A 26,641-nucleotide genomic window follows, 5' to 3' on the forward strand; every position below is an offset into this window, starting at 1 on the left:
TATATATGTGTATATATATATATATATATATGTGTGTGTGTGTGTGTGTGTGTGTACGTTATATTGGTAACCATTCCATGTAGACTGAGGCACACAGCAAAATAATGAGTAGAATCAACATTGTCAGGATTCAATCAGGACTGCGGACGATCCGCATTTTAGTGCAGTTGACATTTTAAAGGTAATTTCCCATTCGAGGCCGACATCGGCAGTGTTTACTTAGGCCATCTCCTCGACCGTGGTAACATTGCCTTTAAATGGTGCATAGCCCAAAATGGGCGGTCGGATTGAACCCGACCCTGAACCCGACCCTGAACCCGACCTTTCACTGACATGTCGTCAAAAAAATGAGCAGAAATGTATGCCGTGTTAATTTAGGAAGTAGATCCATTTCCTTCACATATCATACCAAGAAATGTATATATTGGTTTCTTCTCCTTTTATAAGGGGGGCTACTGGTTTACAATGGGGAAGACTTTGATTGCAGTCAAGAATTTATACATATTACAGTATGGATGTGATCCATTTGTCAATTCACACAGTTTCACGCACGTACCACTCACAACCAGTTCCAACACCTATTTTCAAATATAAAATAAAACATTTCAGATTGATATTTGTACTTTTGATTTAAAACTATGGGTGGATTGTATAATCGACACCCCAATTTAAAATAACATTTTAAAATAGTTTCCTTTTGTTCTGGGGCTTCTATACATATTAAGCATTGGTGTTTGCTGCTGTTGTTTATATATATATATATATATTGCTGTGATTTTAATGACCAATCAGAGCTCAGATTGATGTATTCTAACCCTTATGTTCATTGTAAATGATATATTTCTAAGAATGGATGTTAGTTGAAAGTCAACATTGGTCATAGAGGACACCAACCACTCTGTACATGATACAAGTCTTAAGTTTCCTAGCAAAAAAAACAGTACTGTAAAAAAACAGGTCATATATATATTTTTTTTATAAAACAAAAATGAATGACTAATGATTTTACCATTTGAAATATATGTCAGGTTATTGTAACAAATATAAACACCGACGGGGAGTTAATTAGCAACGCGTTGTTCATTTTGTATTCCATAATTCAGTGGCCAAATCACATGAATATTGTTTTAATACCGGTCGTTGGAATAGTAACACGAACCGGATCAGCACACAGGTGGACGTTGGTTTCGTGACTTTGGTTTATTAATTATTCCAAAGGCGTTTTGTTACATGTTGTTCATAATCTGTATTACTGACATTTTATAAGGATATCTTGGCATTTTTTTTTAGCAGTACCACAGTATCATGTATCTAATGAAGAAGGGTATACTGTTGCAACTGGAACATAAATCAAGTGCACCAAGGGATGACGTCATGAATATCAATAAAAAAAAAAAAAAAAAAAAGGAACTCAAAAGTACGAACTTAAGTCAAATATTTCACAGGAAATGTTAATCAGTTGGAGATGTATATGATGGTCAGTGGTATACTTTGATTTTTGATCTCTTTTATCTGAATGTTTTTTTTGTATTTCATTTTTTTTTTTTAAGTATTATGTTATTATGCTACTTATCATTTGGTGCCTTATAGACATGAATGAATGGTAATATAACAATGCATACTAAATATATTGTCACAACAAACAAGGCCAAATATTTTCTGTAATTGAGTTTTTATGGCTTTTTCTTTATTCTTCAAATGAATTCAGCTTTTTTGGGGGGGCTTTTTTACAAGTTATGAAAATAGTAGCTTATGTACTTGTTTATGTTCAATAAATTAAAAGAAGAAACCACAATTTGTTAATTTCTTTACGCCGAACGGTTTCTGTGAGTGGGAGATAAGGGGGGTTCTTTTTCTGTTATTTTATTACATCTTAAACTCAGTGTATTTCTTAGTGTTGTTTTCTTTTGAGTGACAGCCTACAAATAAAAATTTGGTCGTTTTTTTTTTTTTTTTTTTAGCAAGTTAGCACGTAGGGCACACTGAGTGGTGGTACCTCGTTAGTATGTGTTACACTTATGCTGGTTACCATCTTGTTAGTGGTAAGATGGTTTCGGTGATATTTAAGAGTGGCTAGCCCAGTGCTCTTACGGTGGGTGTCGTTACTACGGTGGGTGTCGTTACTACGGTGGGTGTCATTAGCACGGTGGGACACGCCCATGACTGTCTTTCAGAACCCCTCCTAAAACCTGTTTTGTTCTGATTATCAGTGACTGTTAAGTACCCCTTCTGTTTTAGTGTCATTATTTGGTTTTCTTGTTGGGGAAACGTAACAATCTTCATTTCACAAGAGTTAACCTGAAGCAGCTGTGTGTACCACATGTATTTGTGACGTCTCTTTCTTCATTCTTGCATATCGGTAGTTGCGAGACGCGCAGACGACATGTCAATAGATTCCTTTGACCTTCAGTTCATCCTGTAGACGTCTCAGGTAGTCGGGGTCAGGGTATCCATAGCTGGGAAACCATAAAAAAATGTCATATCATAACGACTGTCCCCATTTTGAGTTTGTACTTCCTATAATGGAATTTAAGGTAACACTTCCATCTCGCAGATCTAATGCAGTATGATGCCGTTATAATGCATTGACAGACATGTTATGAGAATGTATAACCCCCTTTATAATTACGCAATAAGGCCCAGGGGGTGTGGTATATGGACAATATAGAAGGTTGGTGGCACCTTCATTGAGGAAAACAGGCTTTGTGGTAATGGCTGGAGCGAAATACATGGAATGATATCAAATACATCAAACATACAGTTTCCATTCCCTCCACTCCGTTCCAGCCATTATTATGAGCCAGCCTCCCCTGGCTGATTTAACATGACGCGACGCGGAGTGCCTGGACACTGCCCTTAGCCGTGGTATATTGGCCATATACCACAAACCCCTCTGAGGTGCCTTATTGCTATTATAAACTGGTTACCAATGTAATCAGAACAGTAAAAATACATGTTTTGTCACACCTGTGGTATATACGGTCTGATATACCACGGCTGTCAACCAATCAGCATTCAAGGATCGGACCACTCAGTTTATAAAATGTCTTGTAATTGGCTCATTTATACGTGTAAGTCATGCATTACAACATGTAACCATTCTACAGAATGGAGTGCATCCATCCATACTGTACTTACCAACTGGTGCCTCCGCTCCTGGAGGTTTTATGGTGGATGTCGTTCCACGTGACCATGTTTTCCATGCCTGTGGTGGAAGATCGGCCAATAGTGAACGTGAGTCGCTGGTCGAAGGCCCTCTTCAGGAGAGCCAGAACATTCCTGCCCTCTGAGGAATCTGGGAGATACGCTGTACGTGATGCACCCCGGTAAGTCTGACCTGGGTTGGGATGCTCCTCCTATGTGACCAAATCAGTATTAGTATAACATAAGAGGCTCGACATGAGCAAGGCTTTGCGCATCTTGATCACGTAAAAGGGTGGGTGCTTGGGATTCTGGCCATCGTCTCGCTGAAGGAAGGACATTCGCTAGGAAGGATGAAAACTAGGAAAGGATGAAAACTAGGAAAGGATGAAAACTAGGAAAGGATGAAAACTAGGGAAGGATGAAAAAATGCACAGCACTGCTAGTTATGTACCCGTGGTAGAATAGTGGCTTTGTATGTAGTTTGAATGTTTAACTCGCATACCTTCTGTATTCCACTTGGAATGTGGTACTGAATCACGATTGTTCCATACTTATCATATCCAGACAAAGAAGATCTTTCCTGAGTAACAGCCATAGTCCCGCCCTTTGGCTGCGTCCCCTTCAGTTCCCCATAGACTGCCCCACAGGTTGGACAGACCGGTTTGGTCTTGAACGCCACCTCCAGACAGCATCTACAGAACGAGTGTTTACATGCCAACGTCTTCTTTCTGTCCTCTTTAATGGTGTCCAGACAAATCGGACATGACTCTTCTTCTTCGTCGTCCGATTGCTTGTTGCGTGTAGTACCAGAGGCTCGGGGGCTAACTCTCTGGGGTGTCAGGGGTCGTTGTGATGTCACAGGGGAACTGGAACCGTGCCGTAGAAAATCCTCCAACATCACAATGTGCATGTAGCGCCCTGTCACTGTAATATTGTCTTTACTGGGGCCTCCTTCAATCAAAAGTTCTGGAAACTGTCTCTGCAAGCTTTTGTAGTATTGTGGATCCAAACTGTAAGTCTGCACTTTCAGATCTGTAGCGAGTCTCTGATAGAACGTGACAAAGCGCTCTCTGGCGAAATGAACCCGAACCGAGTCTTTTCTGTGGCTTTGAAAGGTCACCTCCATTTTGTCACGAGGTTTATGAATTAAGACATCTTCCCCTTGGATTCTCTTCAACTCCTTTGAGCATCTCTGTTGGATGAAATCCCAAACGGCTCCAACTATCGCCACTGGTTTCACTGGACTAGGTGACCGAGGACGCTGTAGGTGACGAAGAGGACTGTCTCTGAGATTGGGGGCGGCATATCTGTCTAGACTTGACATCTTCACAAACAGGTCCTCTATTTCATCAAATGATCCTCGCACTTCGTAATGCAAGGTTCCTGTAACGCGGTTACCACATCCAGTGAGAAGGTACTTCACCTGGTTGGGCTCTTTGAAAGTGTTCGGATCTACAGTGAGAATGACGTCTGAAAATACCTGAAAAACATGAAGCGTTCAGCGAGTTCAATACGTAAATGAGTGTGACATAAATAGCACAATGATAGATGGCTCATTATGAGACCTTATCTGACCAAACCTGCACTGTAAAATACATCTAGCTCTTTCAACGTAATACTAATAAATAACTGGTTCCACAGCCTCTTTTTTTGTTTTTTTTTGTTTACTCAACTTTTCGGTCAAAGTGTTAGCTGAACTTAACATTTTTAGGCAAAAATTCGGTCAACTTTAAAAACATGTGTTCACTCAAATTGTCTCATATGTTCATTCAATTAGAAATTATAATTTACCAAAAAAAGAGGCTATGGACATAAGAGGCAGAGTTGCAAAGAAAAAGCAATATTTCAGACTGGCCAATAAAAATAAAAGATTAAGATGGGCAAAAGAACACAGACACTGGACAGAGGAACTCTGCCTAGAAGGCCAGCATCCCGGAGTCGCCTCTTCACTGTTGACGTTGAGACTGGTGTTTTGCGGGCACTATTTAATGAAGAAGCCAGTTAGGGACTTGTGAGGCGTCTGTTTCTCAAGACTAGACATAATAATGTACTTGTCCTTTTGCTCATTTGTGCATTAGCTAACTGCCATTGGAACACAGGAGTGATGGTTGCTGATAATGGGCCTCTGTACGCCTACGTAGATCAGCCGTTTCCAGCTACAATAGTCATTTACAACATTTAACAATGTCTACAATGTATTTCTGATCAATTCGATGTTATTTTAATGAAAAAAAAAGTGTTTTTCTTTCATAAACAAGGACATTTCTAAGTGATGCCAAACTTTTGAACGGTAGTGTATATGTTAAAAGCACTGTGTGTTTGTAACCAGTGCTTAACTTGGACTGAAATAGGTTCCGGTACTTATTTTGGATGCCGGTACTGTTTATATATAGGAGCAAGGAGCTCCACAACACTTTTGAGCTAATATTCTATAAGAGTAACAGGAACTCAAGCAGTAGAAAATGTCATGTGCCGGTCAAGAACCGCGTGTAGTAACGTTATTTTATTTAGTTAAGATGCTTAAATAATAATGTATAGTTTTATGAACCAACACGTTTTAAATTGACTGAAGTTGTGCCAAGTTTTCTGAAATTAGAGCTAAATTTGGCCTAACTAAATATTTTTAGTTCAGGTACTACTTGGCCCAAAACGTCCAGTATAGAAAATAAAAGAGACTGAAACCAGTTACTTAATAATAATGAGTTGAAACAACTAGATTTGTGGGTGTTTTACAGTGTGGCTAAAACTGGTTTCCACCTGCATTTTGATGAACAACTACAGTCTATCACGAGGCAATATACCTGGGTTGGGTTTCGCTAAAAGCATGGTAGCACTAAAATCATATTTCGTCCATTTACGTTCAATGGAATTAAGCTGATATTAGTGCTCCGATGAACCATTTCGGTCTACCATAGAGCTCGAAAGAGCCAAAACGGACTCCAATCCACACGGACAAGTACGCAGACTCAACCACGTCGACTGTAAGGTAACGTTACACTGTGTATCATTTGGGAATCTTCGATTACATAAATGAGTAGATTGAAATGTAATGAGCCAGTTTGAATGCGTTTTAACTACAAATACTCATTCATATAGGCTAGATTAGAATGTTGTTTTTTCTTAATTTTATTTTTAGGGTACACATACTACATACCTCTTTCAATGACGCATTTGCCATGGTGCAAGTATGTTGTTGTGCGTCTTTCGTTGCTATGAGGTAGAGCCAACTAACTTTCCTGTTCCCGGGGGTCGCTAAATCTACTTCTGCAGTATATAGGAACAAATTATCAAGGCTATATTTTCTTTACCGTAGCAATCTATATGATCGATGTCCGTCGTTTATTCTTGAGTCGCATTCAGCATTTTTCAAATTTGAAACCGATCCTAAACTGTGCAACCATTTAGTTTCGTTTTGATAAAGGGGTGTGATCTCTTGTGTTAATCCCAGATCAGCTGCTCCGCTTCTCTTCGTCCGCTAGAGGACAGTAGAACACTGTATATACACTCTTCACAGAGACGCCACGACTTCTCTTTAAGCAAGATGGTGCTGTACTCCACAGAAGTGACAGCAGGTATCGTCACATCATTTCTATTTACACTGGGATCATATTTGTTTAGCATTGCTTTCATTTGATTATTTCGTCGATGCGCTACAATGCTAAATCACATAGCCTTACACATGTTTTAAATTCGGGTAAAGATAGTTCGCATATTAGATTGGCTAGAATTGAATGTCATTTGGATAAACCAGCATCCCACAAACAAAACATCATATGAAACTATATTTCATGATCTGTATGAGAGTTTCTCTTATCTATGTTTTTATTTTTTATTTTTTTATTTTTTGTAATCAAATCTGATAAACCCGCAATATTGGCAACACTGAGAGACAGATCTCTGTATGCAAATCAGCTGTTTTGGTGACACACTTTTTCTATTCTGGCCGGTAATGATATGGTGCTCTCAGTAACTTAAAATTAATGATACGGTACTCGACTAAGAGTGAGGCTCTGCAATTGAATCGGCGCAGTATTCACAGACACGCCACCTGCACGAGGACTGCCACTGAATGAAAGACTCTAAATTAAGTCTCCATATAAGAAGACGAGAGCACAGAGATTTTAGGCAGCATTTCTAAAAAAAAATTGGAGACTGCCTGACCGGAACAGAGATCACAGTATGTATGTTTGTAGCCTATTGTACACATGCCGCGGGCGGTTTAGACTGTGGAGCATAGGTCTATTGCAATGGATGGAGTCGGAAAGATTACGAGTTGAGTTTTGAAAGGGACAATTTTATCCTCATGGTTTATTTAGCCTATTCAGATTCGTTGAAGCCTAATTGTCTTTTAATAACCTCAAAATTGTTTTTGTGTTGTTCTCAAATGTCTGCAATTTCTGTATTGTAGTAATAACATGAAGTATTTTTTTAACAATGTGTTATGTTGTGATTGTATTCGGTAGTATTTTGTCATTTTAATCCTGATAATGCCATCCTATGTGATCATACTTTTAGAGAGCGCTGTAGACTTTTTTTCATCGTTTAAAAAAAAAATACTAGCTATTAAATTATAATAATTTATAAAATTATGTAACATGCTTTATACCACTTGTTTGTAAGGAAAAAAAATACTATATTTCAATTTAAAGGATGTGAATTCTTTAATAAATCTAAATGTTTGGTCAATAGTTGATTTTATAATTAATATTTTGTGCTTAAAGAATACATGCATTAAAATACCCCAAAATATAAATCAATCTTCTGTTTATGTCAATGTCATACCTCAAATGCAAACGGAACTTGAGAAAACCTTAGCACAAATGTCAAGGTATAGTACCTTGTTACCGAAAATGTGCTAGTTATCGGTAACAAATATTTTGGTTGGCAAAATAAATAAAAATATTTAAGCCATTCATTTGTATGGCGTCATTGTACTGTAACTCTATATTGCATACTGCATAATGAATATGGAAATAACAACGGATATATTTCTTCACAGTCACCTTTTTTCTAAATAAAAAAGCTACAATATAATGAAACAATCTTGTCATGTATTTATCTCCAAATAATATGTATCAACATTAAAGACATATTACTTTAACTTTTCATTTTGATTTGTTGTTAAATTATTAGCCTGTAATATTATTAATTATTAGAACAAGTATTGTTATTATCATTAATTTATCATTATTATTCAGCCGTTTTAACAATTGAAAATCAAAGATAATAAAAATTGAAAATCAAAGATATCAAAAGCATACGCGATATGGACATTCGGGTATGTACATCACTAGTCTACCATCTGTGAATAAGTAGCCTAGGCCTATTCAGATACTTTAAGGCGAGGTAGGGTATCTCATCTAGACACACACCCAACCATCTGACGCTGCGGATGAAAATGATGCATGGATCGGAAAAAAAGACCAGCATTATTTTTGATCCGTCCTGTCCTGACATGATGGCAGATTTATGTATCTCTCTTTCTATATTGATTTGCGCATCTCGCAGGATACAGCATCTTTCCAGTCGCTGACTCTACAGACACGTTCACATTCAGAACACAACAACTTGAATTGAGAACTAAAAAGACACCCATTTGACACTTTGCTGCCTCTCGTGAACGAAATATCAGCCCACGCATTTATGCAGCCAGCCAGACAGCCCAGCGCACACCATACAATACACCACTGTGGATTTAATAGCAGTGAAAGTATTATGTCGAATCGGATTGAGGGAGATTTAGACATCTGTCTAATGCAGCCAATAGAATGTACATTAGTAATATTGAACCAAGGGAGGGACGCCGGTGGCGGATCCAGCAAGGATTAAGTACAATTCATAATCTGCCAAAAGGGAAAACGGCAATGCTGCTTGAGAGCATCCAGGCGGCACGGCATGGCAGGGATGACAGGGAGAATAGGTCACATCCCCAACAGCCTCATGGCAGGGATGACAGGGAGAATAGGTCACATCCCCAACAGCCTCATGGCAGGGATGACAGGGAGTATAGGTCACATCCCCAACAGCCTCATGGCAGGGATGACAGGGAGAATAGTTCACATCCCCAACAGCCTCATGGCAGGGATGACAGGGAGAATAGGTCACATCCCCAACAGCCTCATGGCAGGGATGACAGGGAGAATAGGTCACATCCCCAACAGCCTCATGGCAGGGATGACACGAGAGAATAGTTCATATCCCCAACAGCCTCATGGCAGGGATGACAGGGAGAATAGGTCACATCCCCAACAGCCTCATGGCAGGGATGACAGGGAGAATAGGTCACATCCCCAACAGCCTCATGGCAGGGATGACAGGGAGAATAGGTCACATCCCCAACAGCCTCATGGCAGGGATGACAGGGAGAATAGGTCACATCCCCAACAGCCTCATGGCAGGGATGACAGGGAGAATAGGTCACATCCCCAACAGCCTCATGGCAGGGATGACAGGGAGAATAGGTCACATCCCCAACAGCCTCATGGCAGGGATGACAGGGAGAATAGGTCACATCCCCAACAGCCTCATGGCAGGGATGACAGGGAGAATAGGTCACATCCCCAACAGCCTCATGGCAGGGATGACAGGGAGAATAGGTCACATCCCCAACAGCCTCATGGCAGGGATGACAGGGAGAATAGGTCACATCCCCAACAGCCTCATGGCAGGGATGACAGGGAGAATAGGTCACATCCCCAACAGCCTCATGGCAGGGATGACAGGGAGAATAGGTCACATCCCCAACAGCCTCATGGCAGGGATGACAGGGAGCAGCACAGTTAATTCCATATCCTGAACAGCCCTACTGCTGATTTCCAACTGGCTGATATCAGGTTACAGGTTAAAAAATGGAGAAAACGGAAATCATCTAGCTGTCATGTGAAACGCCTAGCTGTCTTATTCACTGTGTGTTCTTATGGGGAAACTATACAGTATAATATCCGCGATATTTAGAAATTCGGTTTATATTTCGAAAACTGCTTTAATTTAGTTAATCAAGTATCCGAAATACTATATGGCGTCAACATCTCAAGTGCACAGACCTCTGTTGCTGCGTGTGTTGACCAACTAACAGGAACGAAAGGAGAATACAATTTACCCACAATAAACAACGCTTTATTGTTCCCAAATGAATGTTTAATTATCGATACTTTTCTACGAGTGGTTGAAAAGGAATTGATGCCGGTATAAAGGTCTAGGTGCCATGTGTAGCTGAATCAAAAAAGGGTTGCCAGGCGAATCATTGGATTCCAGCCGCTGGTTGGAGCCAGGTCTCTCTGTATGTCTGTTGCGCCAAAGCCAGGCTCGCCTCGACGCGTGTCAAACAATGGGTCCCCCCCATCTCTCTCTCTGTCTCTCTCTCTCTCTCTCTCTCTCTCTCTCTCTCTCTCTCCCTCTTTCTCTTTATACACTGGATGGAGAGATAACAGTCACCCAGAACAGCCAGCCAGCCTCCAAGAACCCATCACTAATCCCATCTAGAGATGTCATGGGGCACACGTACTAATTACCTTGTTGTTATGACTCTGTTGTTGTTTTTTTGTAACGGGTGGAAAATATTTTCATTGACACTTTGATTCAAGGTTCATGAAACTGTCATTAGCAAAATTATCTTGTTTTCTGTTGTGGAAAGGCAGCTATAATTCCGTGTTTTTTGACTATAAACTACGGTTCATCCTCTGTTAAGCGTCCTTTGTGTGTTTGTTTATATCATAGTAAACTAGGCTATACAGACATCAACATCGCACAATATATTGCTATTTTGTAGGCTTCACACTTAGTTGTCTAATTGCTTATATTAATGACGGCATATGGAAATGCACAACATATAATTTGTAATTAGACTTTTCTAATTGTCTATATCAAAATAACACAGTTGCTACAGGAGTAGGCCTAATAAACTTCACCATATTATTATGAAGTGTATATCTATGTTACTATATCTATTAGATATGAAGTGTGGATCTATTAGATATGAAGTGTAGATCTATGTTACTGTACTATATCTATTAGATATGAAGTATAGATCTATGTTACTATATCTATTAGATATGAAGTGTAGATCTATGTTACTGTATATATCTATTAGATATGAAGTGTAGATCTATGTTACTGTATATATCTATTAGATATGAAGTGTAGATCTATGTTACTGTTTTATTAGATATTAAGTATAGATCTATGTTACTATATCTATTAGATATGAAGTGTAGATCTATGTTACTGTACTATATCTATTAGATATGAAGTGTTGATCTATGTTACTGTTTTATTAGATATGAAGTATAGATCTATGTTACTATATCTATTAGATATGAAGTGTAGATCTATGTTACTGTACTATATCTAGTAGATATGAAGTGTAGATCTATGTTACTGTACTATTAGATATGAAGTGTAGATCTATGTTACTGTATATATCTATTAGATATGAAGTGTAGATCTATGTTACTGTACTGTTAGATATGAAGTGTAGATCTATGTTACTGTACTATTAGATATGAAGTGTAGATCTATGTTACTGTACTATTAGATATGAAGTGTAGATCTATGTTCCTATATCTATTAGATATGAAGTGTATATCTATGTTACTGTACTATATCTATTAGATATGAAGTGTAGATCTATGTTACTGTACTATATCTATTAGATATGAAGTGTAGATCTATGTTACTATATCTATTAGATATGAAGTGTAGATCTATGTTACTATATCTATTAGATATGAAGTGTATATCTATGTTACTGTACTATATCTATTAGATATGAAGTGTAGATCTATGTTACTATATCTATTAGATATGAAGTGTAGATCTGTTACTATATCTATTAGATATGAAGTGTATATCTATGTTACTGCACTATATCTATTAGATATGAAGTGTAGATCTATGTTACTATATCTATTAGATATGAAGTGTATATCTATGTTACTGTACTATATCTATTAGATATGAAGTGTAAATCTATGTTACTGTACTATATCTATTAGATATGAAGTGTAGATCTATGTTACTATATCTATTAGATATGAAGTGTAGATCTATGTTACTATATCTATTAGATATGAAGTGTATATCTATGTTACTGTACTATATCTATTAGATATGAAGTGTAAATCTATGTTACTGTACTATATCTATTAGATATGAAGTGTAGATCTATGTTACTATACTATATATATTAGATATGAAGTGTAGATCTATGTTACTTTATCTATTAGATATGAAGTGTAGATCTATGTTACTGTACTATATCTATTAGATATGAAGTGTAGATCTATGTTACTGTACTATTAGATATGAAGTGTAGATCTATGTTACTGTATATATCTATTAGATATGAAGTGTAGATCTATGTTACTGTACTATTAGATATGAAGTGTAGATCTATGTTACTGTACTATTAGATATGAAGTGTAGATCTATGTTACTGTACTATTAGATATGAAGTGTAGATCTATGTTCCTATATCTATTAGATATGAAGTGTATATCTATGTTACTGTACTATATCTATTAGATATGAAGTGTAGATCTATGTTACTATATCTATTAGATATGAAGTGTAGATCTATGTTACTATATCTATTAGATATGAAGTGTAGATCTATGTTACTATATCTATTAGATATGAAGTGTAGATCTATGTTACTGTACTATATCTATTAGATATGAAGTGTAGATCTATGTTACTATATCTATTAGATATGAAGTGTACATCTATGTTACTATATTTATAGAGATATGAAGTGTAGATTTATGTTACTATATCTATTAGATATGAAGTGCAGATCTATGATACTATATCTATTTTACATGAAGTGCAGATCTATGTTACTGTACTCTAAGACCTCAAAGCAGATAAAACAACAACACTCAATAAACGAACGAGTGGCTCTGTTCTTTCAATTACAGTTGCTAATTAACAAATGTTCACAATGCACTAATTACCGTTGCATGCTTATTTGTTTACAGCGCACAGACATAAGTGGTATTTATTGTTTTGAAATGTACTAACCTTAACCGACCCATACTAGAATGTTAAGATGTTACAATCACAATGAATGTTATTGGTTAATGTTAAGAGGTTAGCATGTCTTTCAAAAAACCTTACTTGTTAATTAAGCAAAATCTATTTTTTGGAGGAATTGCATTGGTATTTAATATTATAATTTCGCCATTCTTTTGAGCATTCAATATACAGTATATGTTTGCTGGAATGTAAATCTGTCCAAATGAAGGTGGTGGATTCTTTGAATTCCAAAATAAGTCCAAATTGTCCAATCAGAAATGGTCACATCCAAAACAATTGACACCATAGAATATATAGAGGTGTCATCTGTGTCTGTTCTGTTATTGCTTCTGTGACAGAGCCATTGCGTTGTGCTCTGTCAACTGAGCTACAGAGGACAACCATGTGGCTAGTGGTCAAGTACAGAGTTTTGAGATGCACAGCCAACAGAGTAGCTCCAACCTCCAAGAGCCTAAACACCGATTTTTACCAAACATAAACGTCTATAATGTACTGCACTGTGCTGTACCCTACTCTACACATCCACAAAGAGTTCTACAGCTGCACCATTGAGAGCATCTTGACTTAATGCATCACTGCTTGGTACGGCAACAGCACCGCCCTCGATCGCATGGAGCTACAGAGGGGGGTGCGGACAGCCCAGTACGTAGATATTGATTACTACTGATATTGATTACTGCTGATATTGATTACTGCTGATATTGATTACTGCTGATATTGATTACTGCATTGTTGGGAAAGAGCAAGCAAAAAAGGCATTTCACTGTATTTGTGCACATGACAATAACATTTGAAACTACTGTACTGTACTCTACTGTACTGTACTGTACTCTACTGTACTGTACTCTACTGTACTCTACTGTACTGTACTCTACTGTACTCTACTGTACTGTACTCTACTGTACTGTACTCCACTGTACTGTACAGTACTGTACTCTACTGTACTGTACTCTACTGTACTCTACTGTACTGTACTCTACTGTACTCTACTGTACTGTACTCTACTGTACTGTACTCCACTGTACTCTACTGTACTGTACTCTACTGTACTGTACTCCACTGTACTCTACTGTACTGTACTCTACTGTACTGTACTCCACTGTACTCTACTGTACTGTACTCTACTGTACTGTACTCTACTGTACTCTACTGTACTCCACTGTACTCTACTGTACTGTACTCTACTGTACTGTACTCTACTGTACTGTACTCTACTGTACTCTACTGTACTGTACTCCACTGTACTCTACTGTACTGTACTCTACTGTACTGTACTCTACTGTACTCTACTGTACTGTACTTTACTGTACTGTACTCCACTGTACTGTACTCTACTGTACTGTACTCTACTGTACTGTACTCCACTGTACTCTACTGTACTGTACTCTACTGTACTGTACTCTACTGTACTGTACTCCACTGTTCTGTACAGTACTGTACTCTACTGTACTGTACTCTACTCTACTGTACTGTACTCTACTGTACTCTACTGTACTGTACTCTACTGTACTGTACTCTACTGTACGCTACTGTAGTCTACTGTAGTCTACTGTACTGTAATATAACGTGCTCTACTCTACTGTACTGTACTCTACTATACTCTGCTATACTCTATTGTGCTCGACTCTACTGTACTCTTCTCTACTGTACTGTACTCTACTGTACTGTACTCTACTGTACTGTACTCCACTGTACTGTACAGTACTGTACTCTACTGTACTGTACTCTACTGTACTGTACTCTACTGTACTCTACTGTACTCTACTGTACTGTACTCTACTGTACTCTACTGTACTGTACTCTACTGTACTGTACTCTACTGTACTCTACTGTAGTCTACTGTACTGTAATATAATGTGCTCTACTCTACTGTACTGTACTCTACTATACTCTGCTATACTCTATTGTGCTCGACTCTACTGTACTCTTCTCTACTGTACTGTACTCTATTGTACTATTCTCTACTGTACTGTACTCTATTGTACTATACTCTATTGTACTCTGCTATACTCTATTGTACTCTACTGTACTGTACTCTGCTATACTCTACTGTACTGCACTCTACTGTACTCTATTGTACTGTACTGCACTCTACTGTACTCTATTGTACTGTACTGTACTCTGCTATACTCTATTGTACTCTACTGTATTCTACTCTACTGTATTCAGGTTTACTTGAGTTTCTTACAATTGAAGAAAGGGCCCATGGACTTTTGATCTAGTAGTCCACTCAAGACCACATACATTCAGTCTTTAAATTGTCATAGTCTCAACAACTGGGTCTGGATATTACCTTACCCTTCAGTTTACAAATGCTCGGCAATCCAATTTGAAGAGTGGAAGTGGAAGGATGTACATATTTTGAAGATTTTGCTGCATGCCCATAATGCAATAATGACTGATCATTAGCCAATTATCATGGTCAAAAGTAGTGCACTGAATAGGGAATATGGTGCTATTTGGAATGCATTATCCCTCCTTCCCTAAAATCATTAGAAATACATTATTATGAGGTGATGAGACATTGTGATGAGGTGATGAGACATTATGATGAGACATTATGATGATGTGATGAGGTGATGAGACATTATGAGGATGTGATGAGACATTATGATGAGATGATGAGGTGATGAAACATTATGATGAGACATTATGATGAGGTGATGAGACATTATGATGATGTGATGAGACATTGTGATGAAGTGATGAGACATTGTGATGAGGTGATGAGATGTGGGGAGACATTATGATGAGGTGATGAGACTGTGATGAGGTGATATGAGATTATGATGAGGTGATGAGACATGGTGATGAGACCTTATGATGAGGTGATGAGACATTGATGAGGAGATGATACATTGTGATGAGGTGATGAGACATTGTGATGAGATGAGACATTATGATGAGATGATGAGGTGATGAGACATTATTATGAGATCATGAGGTGATGAGACATGATGAGGTGATGAGACAGTATGATGAGGTGATTAGACATTATGATGAGGTGATGAGACGGTATGATGAGGTGATGAGACATTATGATGATACATTATGATGAGGTGATGAGACATCATGATGAGATGATGAGGTGATGAGATGATGAGACATTGTGATGAGTTGATGAGACATTATGATGATGTGATTAGTGGATCAATGAGGTGATAAGTGATGTGGGAACATGGGGCTGGGCAAAGTCATTTTATTGACTATAGCTGACACTGGAACTATGGAGCCAGAGAGACAGCAGCATGGAGGCAGCTAATACAAGTCCTAAATTACACCCTATTTCCTATATAGTGCACACATTTTGACCAGAGCTCCATTGGGAAATTCACTACATAGAAAATAGTATGTCATTTGGGACACATCGAAGGAGATGCACCCGACTGCTTAATGAGTCAACATGATGATAATTAATGATAGCTAACTGATGCCAGTAGTGGCATGGCATAAATAAATAGATTCAATCTTCATAATGTGAATGCCAAGACGAGGACTGACTCTTCCGGCGGTTCATCATTTTTTTTATATTCCCGAGAAGGTGTCTCGTTGCGTTGTGGGCAAGCTTTATCTGAATTTTAATTGTCTAATGATCAGTCATTATTGCATGGATACGATCAATCACACGGCTGATTTAGCAGGTGGGTAAGATACTGTAACAAAGCAATCAGCTGATTAATCTACATGATCTAACATTACATAACAGGACAAAATACTTTTTTTTCTACAGTAAGTCTATATAAACTATAACTATATAAACTGTGAAGAAACACATAAACAAAGGTACCACACACATGCATATGCATGCATTGTGATATTGTTTTGTAGTGGTATCAAACATTTGGTATTGTAGATATGTAGTGGTGTAAAATTGTTATATAATGGACTGATTTATATTTTGTTTTATATGTGATGTAAGTGCTTCAATGTGTTTGGACCCCAGGAAGAGTAGCTGCTTCCTTGACAGGAACTAATGGAGATCCATAATAAACCCCAGGAAGAGTAGCTGCTGCCTTGACAGGAACTAATGGGGATTCATAATAAACCCCAGGAAGAGTAGCTGCTTCCTTGGCAGGAACTAATGGAGATCCATAATAAACCCCAGGAAGAGTAGCTGCTGCCTTGACAGGAACTAATGGGGATTCATAATAAACCCCAGGAAGAGTAGCTGCTGCCTTGGCAGGAACTAATGGGGATCCATAATAAACCCCAGGAAGAGTAGCTGCTTCCTTGGCAGGAACTAATGGAGATCCATAATAAACCCCAGGAAGAGTAGCTGCTGCCTCGACAGGAACTAATGGAAATCCATAATAAACCCCAGGAAGAGCAGCTGCTGCCTTGGCAGGAACTAATGGGGATCCATAATAAACCCCAGGAAGAGTAGCTGCTGCCTTGGCAGGAACTAATGGGGATCCATAATAAACCCCAGGAAGAGTAGCTGCTGCCTTGGCAGGAACTAATGGAGATCCATAATAAATACAAATATAAAAGCAATAAGAAACTCATTTGCTGTTGTTCCCTTCAAAATAACCAGTAATTATATTACAGTAATTATATTACAGTAATTATGGTACAGTAATTATGATGCAGTAATTATGTTACAGTAATTATATTACAGTAATTATATTACAGTAATTATGTTACAGTCATTATGTTACAGTCATTATATTACAGTAATTATGTTACAGTAATTATTTTACAGTAATTATGTTACAGTAATTATGTTACAGTAATTATATTACAGTCATTATATTACAGTAATTATGTTAAAATAATTATATTACAGTAATTATATTACAGTAATTATGTTAAAATAATTATATTACAGTAATTATATTACAGTCATTATATTACAGTAATTATATTACAGTAATTATGTTAAAATAATTATATTACAGTCATTATATTACAGTCATTATATTACAGTAATTATGTTACAGTAATTATATTACAGTCATTATATTACAGTCATTATGTTACAGTAATTATATTACAGTCATTATATTACAGTCATTATATTACAGTAATTCTGTTCTAATATTCTTGTTACAGTAAAAGAGAAATTGAAGTGATCTCTTGCGAGCATCCTGTGCTTGACGGAAAAACAACACATTCATCAAAATGTTTTAGTGAGCCTGTCAGGAGCGCTCAGATGACTCATCACAATCCTGAGAGAATCTCCGTTCTATTCTCAGCTAGTTTAACCGGGAATCATGTGAAATGTAGAGATTCTGATGGGAAAACAGAAGTGTAGAGATAATCAAAGGGATATAGAGTATAAGTAGGATGAGGCCTGCTAGACAGGGTACACCTAATGTATCTTTGACAGCGACTGAAAATGTATTGAGGTGAGGTGCTGACTTGTTGCACCCTCGACAACCGCTGTGTTTATTATTATCTGACCCTGCTGGTCATCTATGAACATTTGAACATCTTGGCCATGTTCTGTTATAATCTCCACCCGGCACGGCCAGAAGAGGACTGGCCACCCCACATAGCCTGGTTCCTCTCTAGGTTTCTTCCTAGGTTCTGGCCTTTCTAGGGAGTTTTTCCTAGCCACCGTGCTTCTACACCTGCATTGCTTGCTGTTTGGGGGGTTTTAGGCTGGGTTTCTGTACAGCACTTTGAGATATCAGCTGATGTACGAAGGGCTTTATGAATACATTTGATTTGATTTGATATTGTATTTTGACAGTCTCGGAGACCTTTACTATTCATGTGATCTCAAGATTTCACCATCTGCTATTGGGAGGACACAAAATCTGTTTCTAAAATTAACACCAAACTAACTTTCATTTAGAACATGACTCTTTTAGTAGAATTTGAGATGAACGAGTAAAATCTGAAACTATACCGTGCTGTACAAGGCTCTTCAACTGTAGCTCCGCGACTGTTTTCACTGCGGTATGTATGTGTGTGTGTGTGTGTGTGTGTGTGTGTGTGTGTGTGTGTGTCACCACCAGACTAGCGTGGGTGTCACCAGAGTCACAGACAGGCCAAGCAGCTGGAGGATAGACAACAACCGCTGTCCTTGCTTGCCTGTGATTCGTGGGAATGAAAGATAAGTGATGCTTGGGTTGACTCATAACCCGCCCTTCCCCGTGGCTATATCCCTGGGGAAGGGTGGGTTTAGTGTCCTGATGTACTGTAAATATACTCTTTCACATCTATAGGCTACATTGAGGTTTTTTAGTTTATAATTTGCCGTTAGTGCATAACGTCAGCTTTAGGGCATAACTGCAGCGCGTCAACTGCAAAATGATTTTAGGGCAGAAAAAGTTACCGTCGATCCACTGAGGCAACAAGGACAACGTCGGAGTTGAATTCAATAAGAGAAAATATGCATAAGGAGAGTATCAAGGCACAAGGCGAGACCCAAATGAAGACACAGGAGGCGGATGGTTGGAGTCTTACAATGTTTATTCATCCTAAAGGGGTAGGTAAGAGAACGGTTGTGGACAGGGAAAAAGGTCAAAACCAGATCAGAGTCCAGGAGGTACAGAGTGGCAGACAGGCTCGAGGTCAAGGCAGGCAGAATGGTCAGGCAGGTGGGTACAGAGTCCAGAAACAGGCAAGATTCAAAACCGGGAGGACTAGAGAAAGGAGAATAGCAAAAAGCAGGAGAACGGGAAAACCGCCGGTTGACTTGGAAACATACAAGACGAACAGAGAGACAGGAAACACAGGGATAAATACACTGGGGAAAATAAACGACACCTGGAGGGGGTGGAGACAATCACAAGGACAGGTGAAACTGATCAGGGCGTGACAGAGAGTTGACAATAAAGAGAAGGGAGGGCCAGAACAGTAATGTTTGGGAAAGATTAGGTGTAGTTAGAGGATGATAGCAGTGCTGACTATGTTATGTGGTGTAGTAGTTAGAGGATGATAGCAGTGCTGGCTATGTTATGTGGTGAAGTAGTTAGAGGATGATAGCAGAGCTGACTATGTTATGTGGTGTAGTAGTTAGAGGATGATAGCAGTGCTGGCTATGTTATGTGGTGTAGTAGTTAGAGGATGATAGCAGTGCTGGCTATGTTATGAAGTGGTAGGAGGATGATAGCAGTGCTGGCTATGTTATGAAGTGGTAGGAGGATGATAGCAGTGCTGGCTATGTTATGTGGTGTAGTAGTTAGAGGATGATAGCAGAGCTGACTATGTTATGTGGTGTAGTAGTTAGAGGATGATAGCAGTGCTGGCTATGTTATGTGGTGTAGTAGTTAGAGGATGATAGCAGTGCTGGCTATGTTATGAAGTGGTAGGAGGATGATAGCAGTGCTGGCTATGTTATGTGGTGTAGTAGTTAGAGGATGATAGCAGTGCTGGCTATGTTATGTGGTGTAGTAGTTAGAGGATGATAGCAGTGTTGGCTATGTTATGTGGTGATGATTGTGATGCGCAATACAAATTCCACAATCACAATGCAAATTTGACTGTACTGTTCAGATACAGTGGGGCAAACAAGTATTTAGTCAGCCACCAATTGTGCAAGTTCTCCCACTTAAAAAGATGAGAGGCCTGTAATTTTCATCATAGGTACACTTCAACTATGACAGACAAAATGAGAAGAAAAAAATCCAGAAAACCACATTGTAGCATTTTTTATGAATTTATTTGCAAATTATGGTGGAAAATAAGTATTTGGTCACCTACAAACAAGCAAGATTTCTGGCTCTCACAGACCTGTAACTTCTTCTTTAAGAGGCTCCTCTGTCCTCCACTCATTACCTGTATTAATGGCACCTGTTTGAACTTGTTATCAGTATAAAAGACACCTGTCCACAACCTCAAACAGTCACACTCCAAACTCCACTATGGCCAAGACCAAAGAGCTGTCAAAGGACACCAGAAACAAAATTGTAGACCTGCACCAGGCTGGGAAGACTGAATCTGCAATAGGTAAGCAGCTTGGTTTGAAGAAATCAACTGTGGGAGCAATTATTAGGAAATGGAAGACATACAAGACCACTGATAATCTCCCTCGATCTGGGGCGCCACACAAGATCTCACCCCGTGGGGTCAAAATGATCACAAGAACGGTGAGCAAAAATCCCAGAACCACACGGGGGGACCTAGTGAATGACCTGCAGAGAGCTGGGACCAAAGTAACAAAGCCTACCATCAGTAACACACTACGCCGCCAGGGACTCAAATCCTGCAGTGCCAGACGTATCCCCCGCTTAAGCCAGTACATGTCCAGGCCCGTCTGAAGTTTGCTAGAGAGCATTTGGATGATCCAGAAGAAGATTGGGAGAATGTCATATGGTCACATGAAACCAAAATATAACTTTTTGGTAAAAACTCAACTCGTCGTGTTTGGAGGACAAAGAATGCTGAGTTGCATCCAAAGAACACCATACCTACTGTGAATTATGGGGGTGGAAAAATCATGCTTTGGGGCTGTTTTTCTGCAAAGGGACCAGGACGACTGATCCGTGTAAAGGAAAGAATGAATGGGGCCATGTATCGTGAGATTTTGAGTGAAAACCTCCTTCCATCAGCAAGGACATTGAAGATGAAACGTGGCTGGGTCTTTCAGCATGACAATGATCCCAAACACACCGCCCGGGCAATGAAGGAGTGGCTTCATAAGAAGCATTTCAAGGTCCTGGAGTGGCCTAGCCAGTCTCCAGATCTCAACCCCATAGAAAATCTTTGGAAGGAGCTGAAAGTCCGTGTTTCCCAGCAACAGCCCCAAAACATCACTGCTCTAGAGGAGATCTGCATGGAGGAATGGGCCAAAATACCAGCAACAGTGTGTGAAAACCTTGTGAAGACTTACAGAAAACGTTTGACCTCTGTCATTGCCAACAAAGGGTATATAACAAAGTATTGAGATAAACTTTTGTTTTTGACCAAATACTTATTTTCCACCATAATTTGCAAATAAATTCATTAAAAATCATACAATGTGATTTTCTGGATTTTTTTCTTTTAATTTTGTCTGTGTGTACCTATGATGAAAATTACTGGCCTCTCTCATCTTTTTAAGTGGGAGAACTTGCACAATTGGTGGCTGACTAAATACTTTTTTGCCTCACTGTAGATGTGTTAAATGGAATAGTAGCCTTACTGAAATCTGGACACTGACTGTAGGTCTATAACCTCTCACATAGGCTAATATAATATTAACTCCTGCAGAATTAAGCATATATTTTTGCAGTAAAATTTGGCATTAAATGTACATTTTGCCTTGGGGAGAAATATGATTTTATTCTTTCAGCAGCTTGAAAGAATGAATGCACAGTTAGGGACCGTCTGTAAAGGTGCGGTCTTTTATCAGCATCATGAAAGCTAATTGAAATTCAACCACATGAAATATGCATCCAAGCCGAACTGAAATCTTGTCAAAAACATGGGTCATTTTAACAGCTTTTAATTTCCATCAACCTGTCAAACTGATGTCATTTAGAAATTTAGCACGGAAAATCATTCCTTTTAAAAAAAATTTAATTTCAAAATGTTGGCCCCTAAATGTCTTTGTTGCGTGATAGAAGCAGAGAAGAAGAGTAAACAAACTTTACTGATGTCAACTAGATTGAAGCATTCATTTTATCGATGTTATTATTCTGGTGGGCAAGGGTTTATTTAGTCTACTAGGGCAATAAGTAATGACAGAAGAGAAGATCATCTCAGTGCTAGAGGCGTCACTACAGACCCTGGTTCGATTCCAGGCTTTATCACACTCGGCCGTGATTAGGAGTCCCATAGGGCGGCGCACAATTGGCTAAGCGTTGTCCGGGTTAGGGTTTTGGCCAGGGTAGGCCGTCATCTGACTTGCCTTGTTAAATAAAAGGTAAATATAAAAAAATCAAATCTATCTACTTATAGACATGTTGACTAACAAATAGGCAAAGAAAATGCGAAATCAAAAGCAGAAACATAGACCTGTCTAAAAAGGCCTGTCTAAAAGACCTGTCTAAAAGACCTGTCTAAAAGGCCTGTCTAAAAGACCTGTCTAAAAAGACCTGTCTAAAAGGCCTGTCTAAAAAGACCTGTCTAAAAGACCTGTCTAAAAAGGCCTGTCTAAAAGGCCTGTCTAAAAGACCTGTCTAAAAAGGCCTGTCTAAAAGGCCTGTCTAAAAGACCTGTCTAAAAAGGCCTGTCTAAAAGGCCTGTCTAAAAGACCTGTCTAAAAAGGCCTGTCTAAAAGGCCTGTCTAAAAAGACCTGTCTAAAAAGGCCTGTCTAAAAGACTTGTCTAAAAGACCTGTCTAAAAAGCCTGTCTATAAAGGCCTGTCTAAAAGGCCTGTCTAAAAGGCCTGTCTAAAAAGGCCTGTCTAAAAAGGCCTGTCTAAAAAGGCCTAAAAAGACCTGTCTAAAAGACCTGTCTAAAAGACCTGTCTAAAAGGCCTGTCTAAAAACACCTGTCTAAAAGGCCTGTCTAAAAAGGCCTGTCTAAAAAGGCCTGTCTAAAAAATTGTTCTGCCATCTCTGACAGTACAGGACATTTTAGGACCTCAGATTTTCACTTCATCACATTTAGTTGGGCCTGTCTAAAAAGGCCTGTCTAAAAGGCCTGTCTAAAAAGGCCTGTCTAAAAAGGCCTGTCTAAAAAATTGTTCTGCCATCTCTGACAGTACAGGACATTTTAGGACCTCAGATTTTCACTTCATCACATTTAGTCGGGCGGTTGCGGACGGGTTGTTAGCAGTTGCAGGCGGGTGCAGGTGAACAAACAGTTCTAACTAAAGGATGATGCATTGCCTAGTATGGCAACTTATCGGCCTCCGACCGCAAGACACTACAGAGGGTAGTGCATACGGCCCAGTACATCACTGGGGCCAAGCCTCCCGCCATCCAAGACCCCTATACCAGGCGGTGTCAGAGGAAGGCCCTAAAATTGTCAAAGATTCCAGCCACCCTAGTCATTGACTGTTCTCTCTGCTACCGCAGGGCAAACGGTACCGGAGCGCCAAGTCTAGTTCCAAGAGGCTTCTTAACTGCTTCTACCCCCAAGCCATAAGTCTCCTGAACAACTAATCAAATGGCTACCCAGACTATTTGCATTGCCCCATCTTTTACATTGGTGCTATTCTCTGGTTATTATCTATGCATAGTTACTTTAATGTACATGTACATATTACCTCAATTACCTAGACTAACCGGTGCCCCAGCACATTGACTCTGTACCTGTCACGAATCCCGCTTCCTGAGTCTGTGTTTGCCTGTGTTTCTGTCCTGGAGTGTGTTTCCGGTGTCCTGGAACGCACCCTGTCTGGTTGCCGGGCGAATTAGCTTGTTGGGAGATCGATGTTCACCCGCACCTGTATCCCATCAGTAATCTGCACACTTGTCCTGATCATCACCTCTCCCCTTCAAAAGCTCTGACCTGACATCCATTCCCTGCCGGATCGTTAGCCATGAACATTACTCACCCGGATCATTTACCCCATTCCCGCCTGGTCGTCGGAGGATTCCGCTACCCCATTGGATCCACCTATTTACTCCCATCAACTCACCACCGCTGCCCGCTACGCCACCTGGATATATCTACCCATTCACATTCACTTGTAAATAAATACTCACCTTCTTCCTACTCTCCTGGTCCTGGTCTGCTTCTGGGTTCGATTTTGAAAGAACGTGACAGAACGATCCGGCCAAGGATTGAACCCGCTATCTCCTGTAGTGCCGTCTTGTGTTGTCCCAATGTCCCAGTGGTTGGAATGAGGAGTCACTACAAGCGGCTTTTTACCAGGGGTTGTCGGAGCAACTCAAGGACGAGCTGATATCCTATCCAGAGCCTAGTGATCTAGACAGCTTGGTCACCTTAGCTATTCGGGTAGATAATAGAGTCCGAGAGAGAAGGAGGGAGAAGCAGTGGGGTCCATCTAATCAATCTGAGACTCGGTTACCATTCGGATCAGGAAGTGGACCAGAATGGGTTGATCATTTTCCTTCACACGGTATTAGTGGAGGAGTCCTGCTGCCAGATCCTGAACCTATGCAAGTGGGGCGGCACGGGTTAACTAAGGACGAGCGCCAACGTAGACGTGAGACCAACAGCTGCCTCTACTGTGGTAGCTCGGGACATTACATCTCCGTTTGTCCTCAGCGCCCGTTAAACTGCTCGGTTCGTTAAGTTTGGGAGGTTTGTTAGCGAGCCAGTTTCAACCTCTCAAGAGCCCTGTCAGACCTCATTTTCCTGCTACCCTCGTAAATAAGAATCAGAGTTTAGCGATTAACGCTTTCATCTGCCACTGGGATGTCCCCCTTCCAATGCCTGTACGGATACCAACCTCCCTTGTTTCCTTCTCAGGAGAGGGATCTTTCGGTTACTTCTGTCCAGGCCCACATTCGTCGTTGCCACCGGACCTGGCATCGGGCCAGGAAGGTCCTCCTTAGAGTTTCTGACCGGTATCAGATCCAGGCGAATCGTTGCCGTATTCCTGCTCCCGCTTATACCATCGGAGATAAGGTTTGGTTGGCTACACGGGATCTTCCTCTACGGACTGAGTCAAGGAAACTGTCACCAAAGTTCATTGGTCCGTTTGTGGTGGAGAGAATCATTAACCCTGTTGTGGTCCGACTCAAATTGCCGGCAACGCTTCGAGTACACCCCACCTTTCATGTCTCCTGCCTCAAGCCGGTTCTCCTCAGTCCTCTGTTGCCCCCTCCTCCTCGTCCTCCTCCTCCTCGGATGATCGGAGGTGGTCCTGCCTACACGGTGCGCCGCATAATGGATTCCAGACGGCGGGGTCGAGGTTTCCAATATCTCGTGGATTGGGAAGGATATGGTCCAGAGGAGAGGAGTTGGATTCCTCGGCGTCAGATCCTTGATGACGACCTGCTTCGTGACTTCTACCGCCTCCACCCTGGCGCTCCAGGTAGTCCGCCCGGTGGCGTTCGTCGGAGGGGGGGTACTGTCACGAATCCCGCTTCCTGAGTCTGTGTTTGCCTGTGTTTCTGTCCTGGAGTGTGTTTCCGGTGTCCTGGAACGCACCCTGTCTGGTTGCCGGGCGAATTAGCTTGTTGGGAGATCGATGTTCACCCGCACCTGTATCCCATCAGTAATCTGCACACCTGTCCTGATCATCACCTCTCCCCTTCAAAAGCTCTGACCTGACATCCATTCCCTGCCGGATCGTTAGCCATGAACATTACTCACCCGGATCATTTACCCCATTCCCGCCTGGTCGTCGGAGGATTCCCCTACCCCATTGGATCCACCTATTTACTCCCATCAACTCACCACCGCGGCCCGCTACGCCACCTGGACATATCTACCCATTCACATTCACTTGTAAATAAATACTCACCTTCTTCCTACTCTCCTTGTCCTGGTCTGCTTCTGGGTTCGATTTTGAAAGAACGTGACAGTACCGGTACCCCCTGTATATAGCCTCCACATTGACTCTGTACCTGTACCCCCTGTATATAGCCTCCACATTGACTCTGTACCGGTACCCCCTGTATATAGCCTCCACATTGACTCTGTACTGGTACCCCCTGTATATAGCCT

At 40.1% G+C, this 26,641-nt stretch overlaps 1 protein-coding gene across 2 annotated transcripts; it reads right to left on the reverse strand.

Moving 5' to 3' along the window:
• Positions 1 to 422: 422 nt before the first annotated feature.
• si:dkey-3h3.3 (uncharacterized protein LOC100144568 homolog) lies at positions 423 to 6,581 on the reverse strand. 2 transcript variants are annotated; one of them, XM_024405140.2, is made up of 4 exons: positions 6,453 to 6,581; positions 3,647 to 4,624; positions 3,139 to 3,356; positions 423 to 2,456 (listed from the first exon to the last, which is right to left on the reverse strand). In XM_024405140.2, exons 2-4 carry the CDS (start codon positions 4,466 to 4,468, stop codon positions 2,387 to 2,389), a joined length of 1,110 nt encoding a protein of 369 aa, XP_024260908.1. In that variant the 5' UTR covers positions 4,469 to 4,624; positions 6,453 to 6,581; the 3' UTR covers positions 423 to 2,386. The 2 variants fall into 2 exon arrangements, with proteins under 2 accessions (XP_024260908.1, XP_024260907.1); XM_024405139.2 differs by having other exon boundaries at positions 6,299 to 6,566.
• Between the last annotated feature and the right edge of the window lie 20,060 nt (positions 6,582 to 26,641).

This window comes from Oncorhynchus tshawytscha, linkage group LG12 (assembly GCF_018296145.1).
Source record: "Oncorhynchus tshawytscha isolate Ot180627B linkage group LG12, Otsh_v2.0, whole genome shotgun sequence".
NCBI lineage: Eukaryota > Metazoa > Chordata > Actinopteri > Salmoniformes > Salmonidae > Oncorhynchus > Oncorhynchus tshawytscha.

What these genes read in the sequence shown, in the direction of transcription:
- si:dkey-3h3.3 (XM_024405139.2), bottom strand. Translation starts at nt 6,322, where the DNA reads ATGGCAAATGCGTCATTGAAAGAG. An exon ending in TTCCAAGTGGAATACAGAAG is followed by an intron (nt 3,357 to 3,646) that starts GTATGCGAGTTA and finishes TTGGTCACATAG; the next exon opens with GAGGAGCATCCCAACCCAGG. An exon ending in AGGAGCGGAGGCACCAGTTG is followed by an intron (nt 2,457 to 3,138) that starts GTAAGTACAGTA and finishes ATGGTTTCCCAG; the next exon opens with CTATGGATACCCTGACCCCG.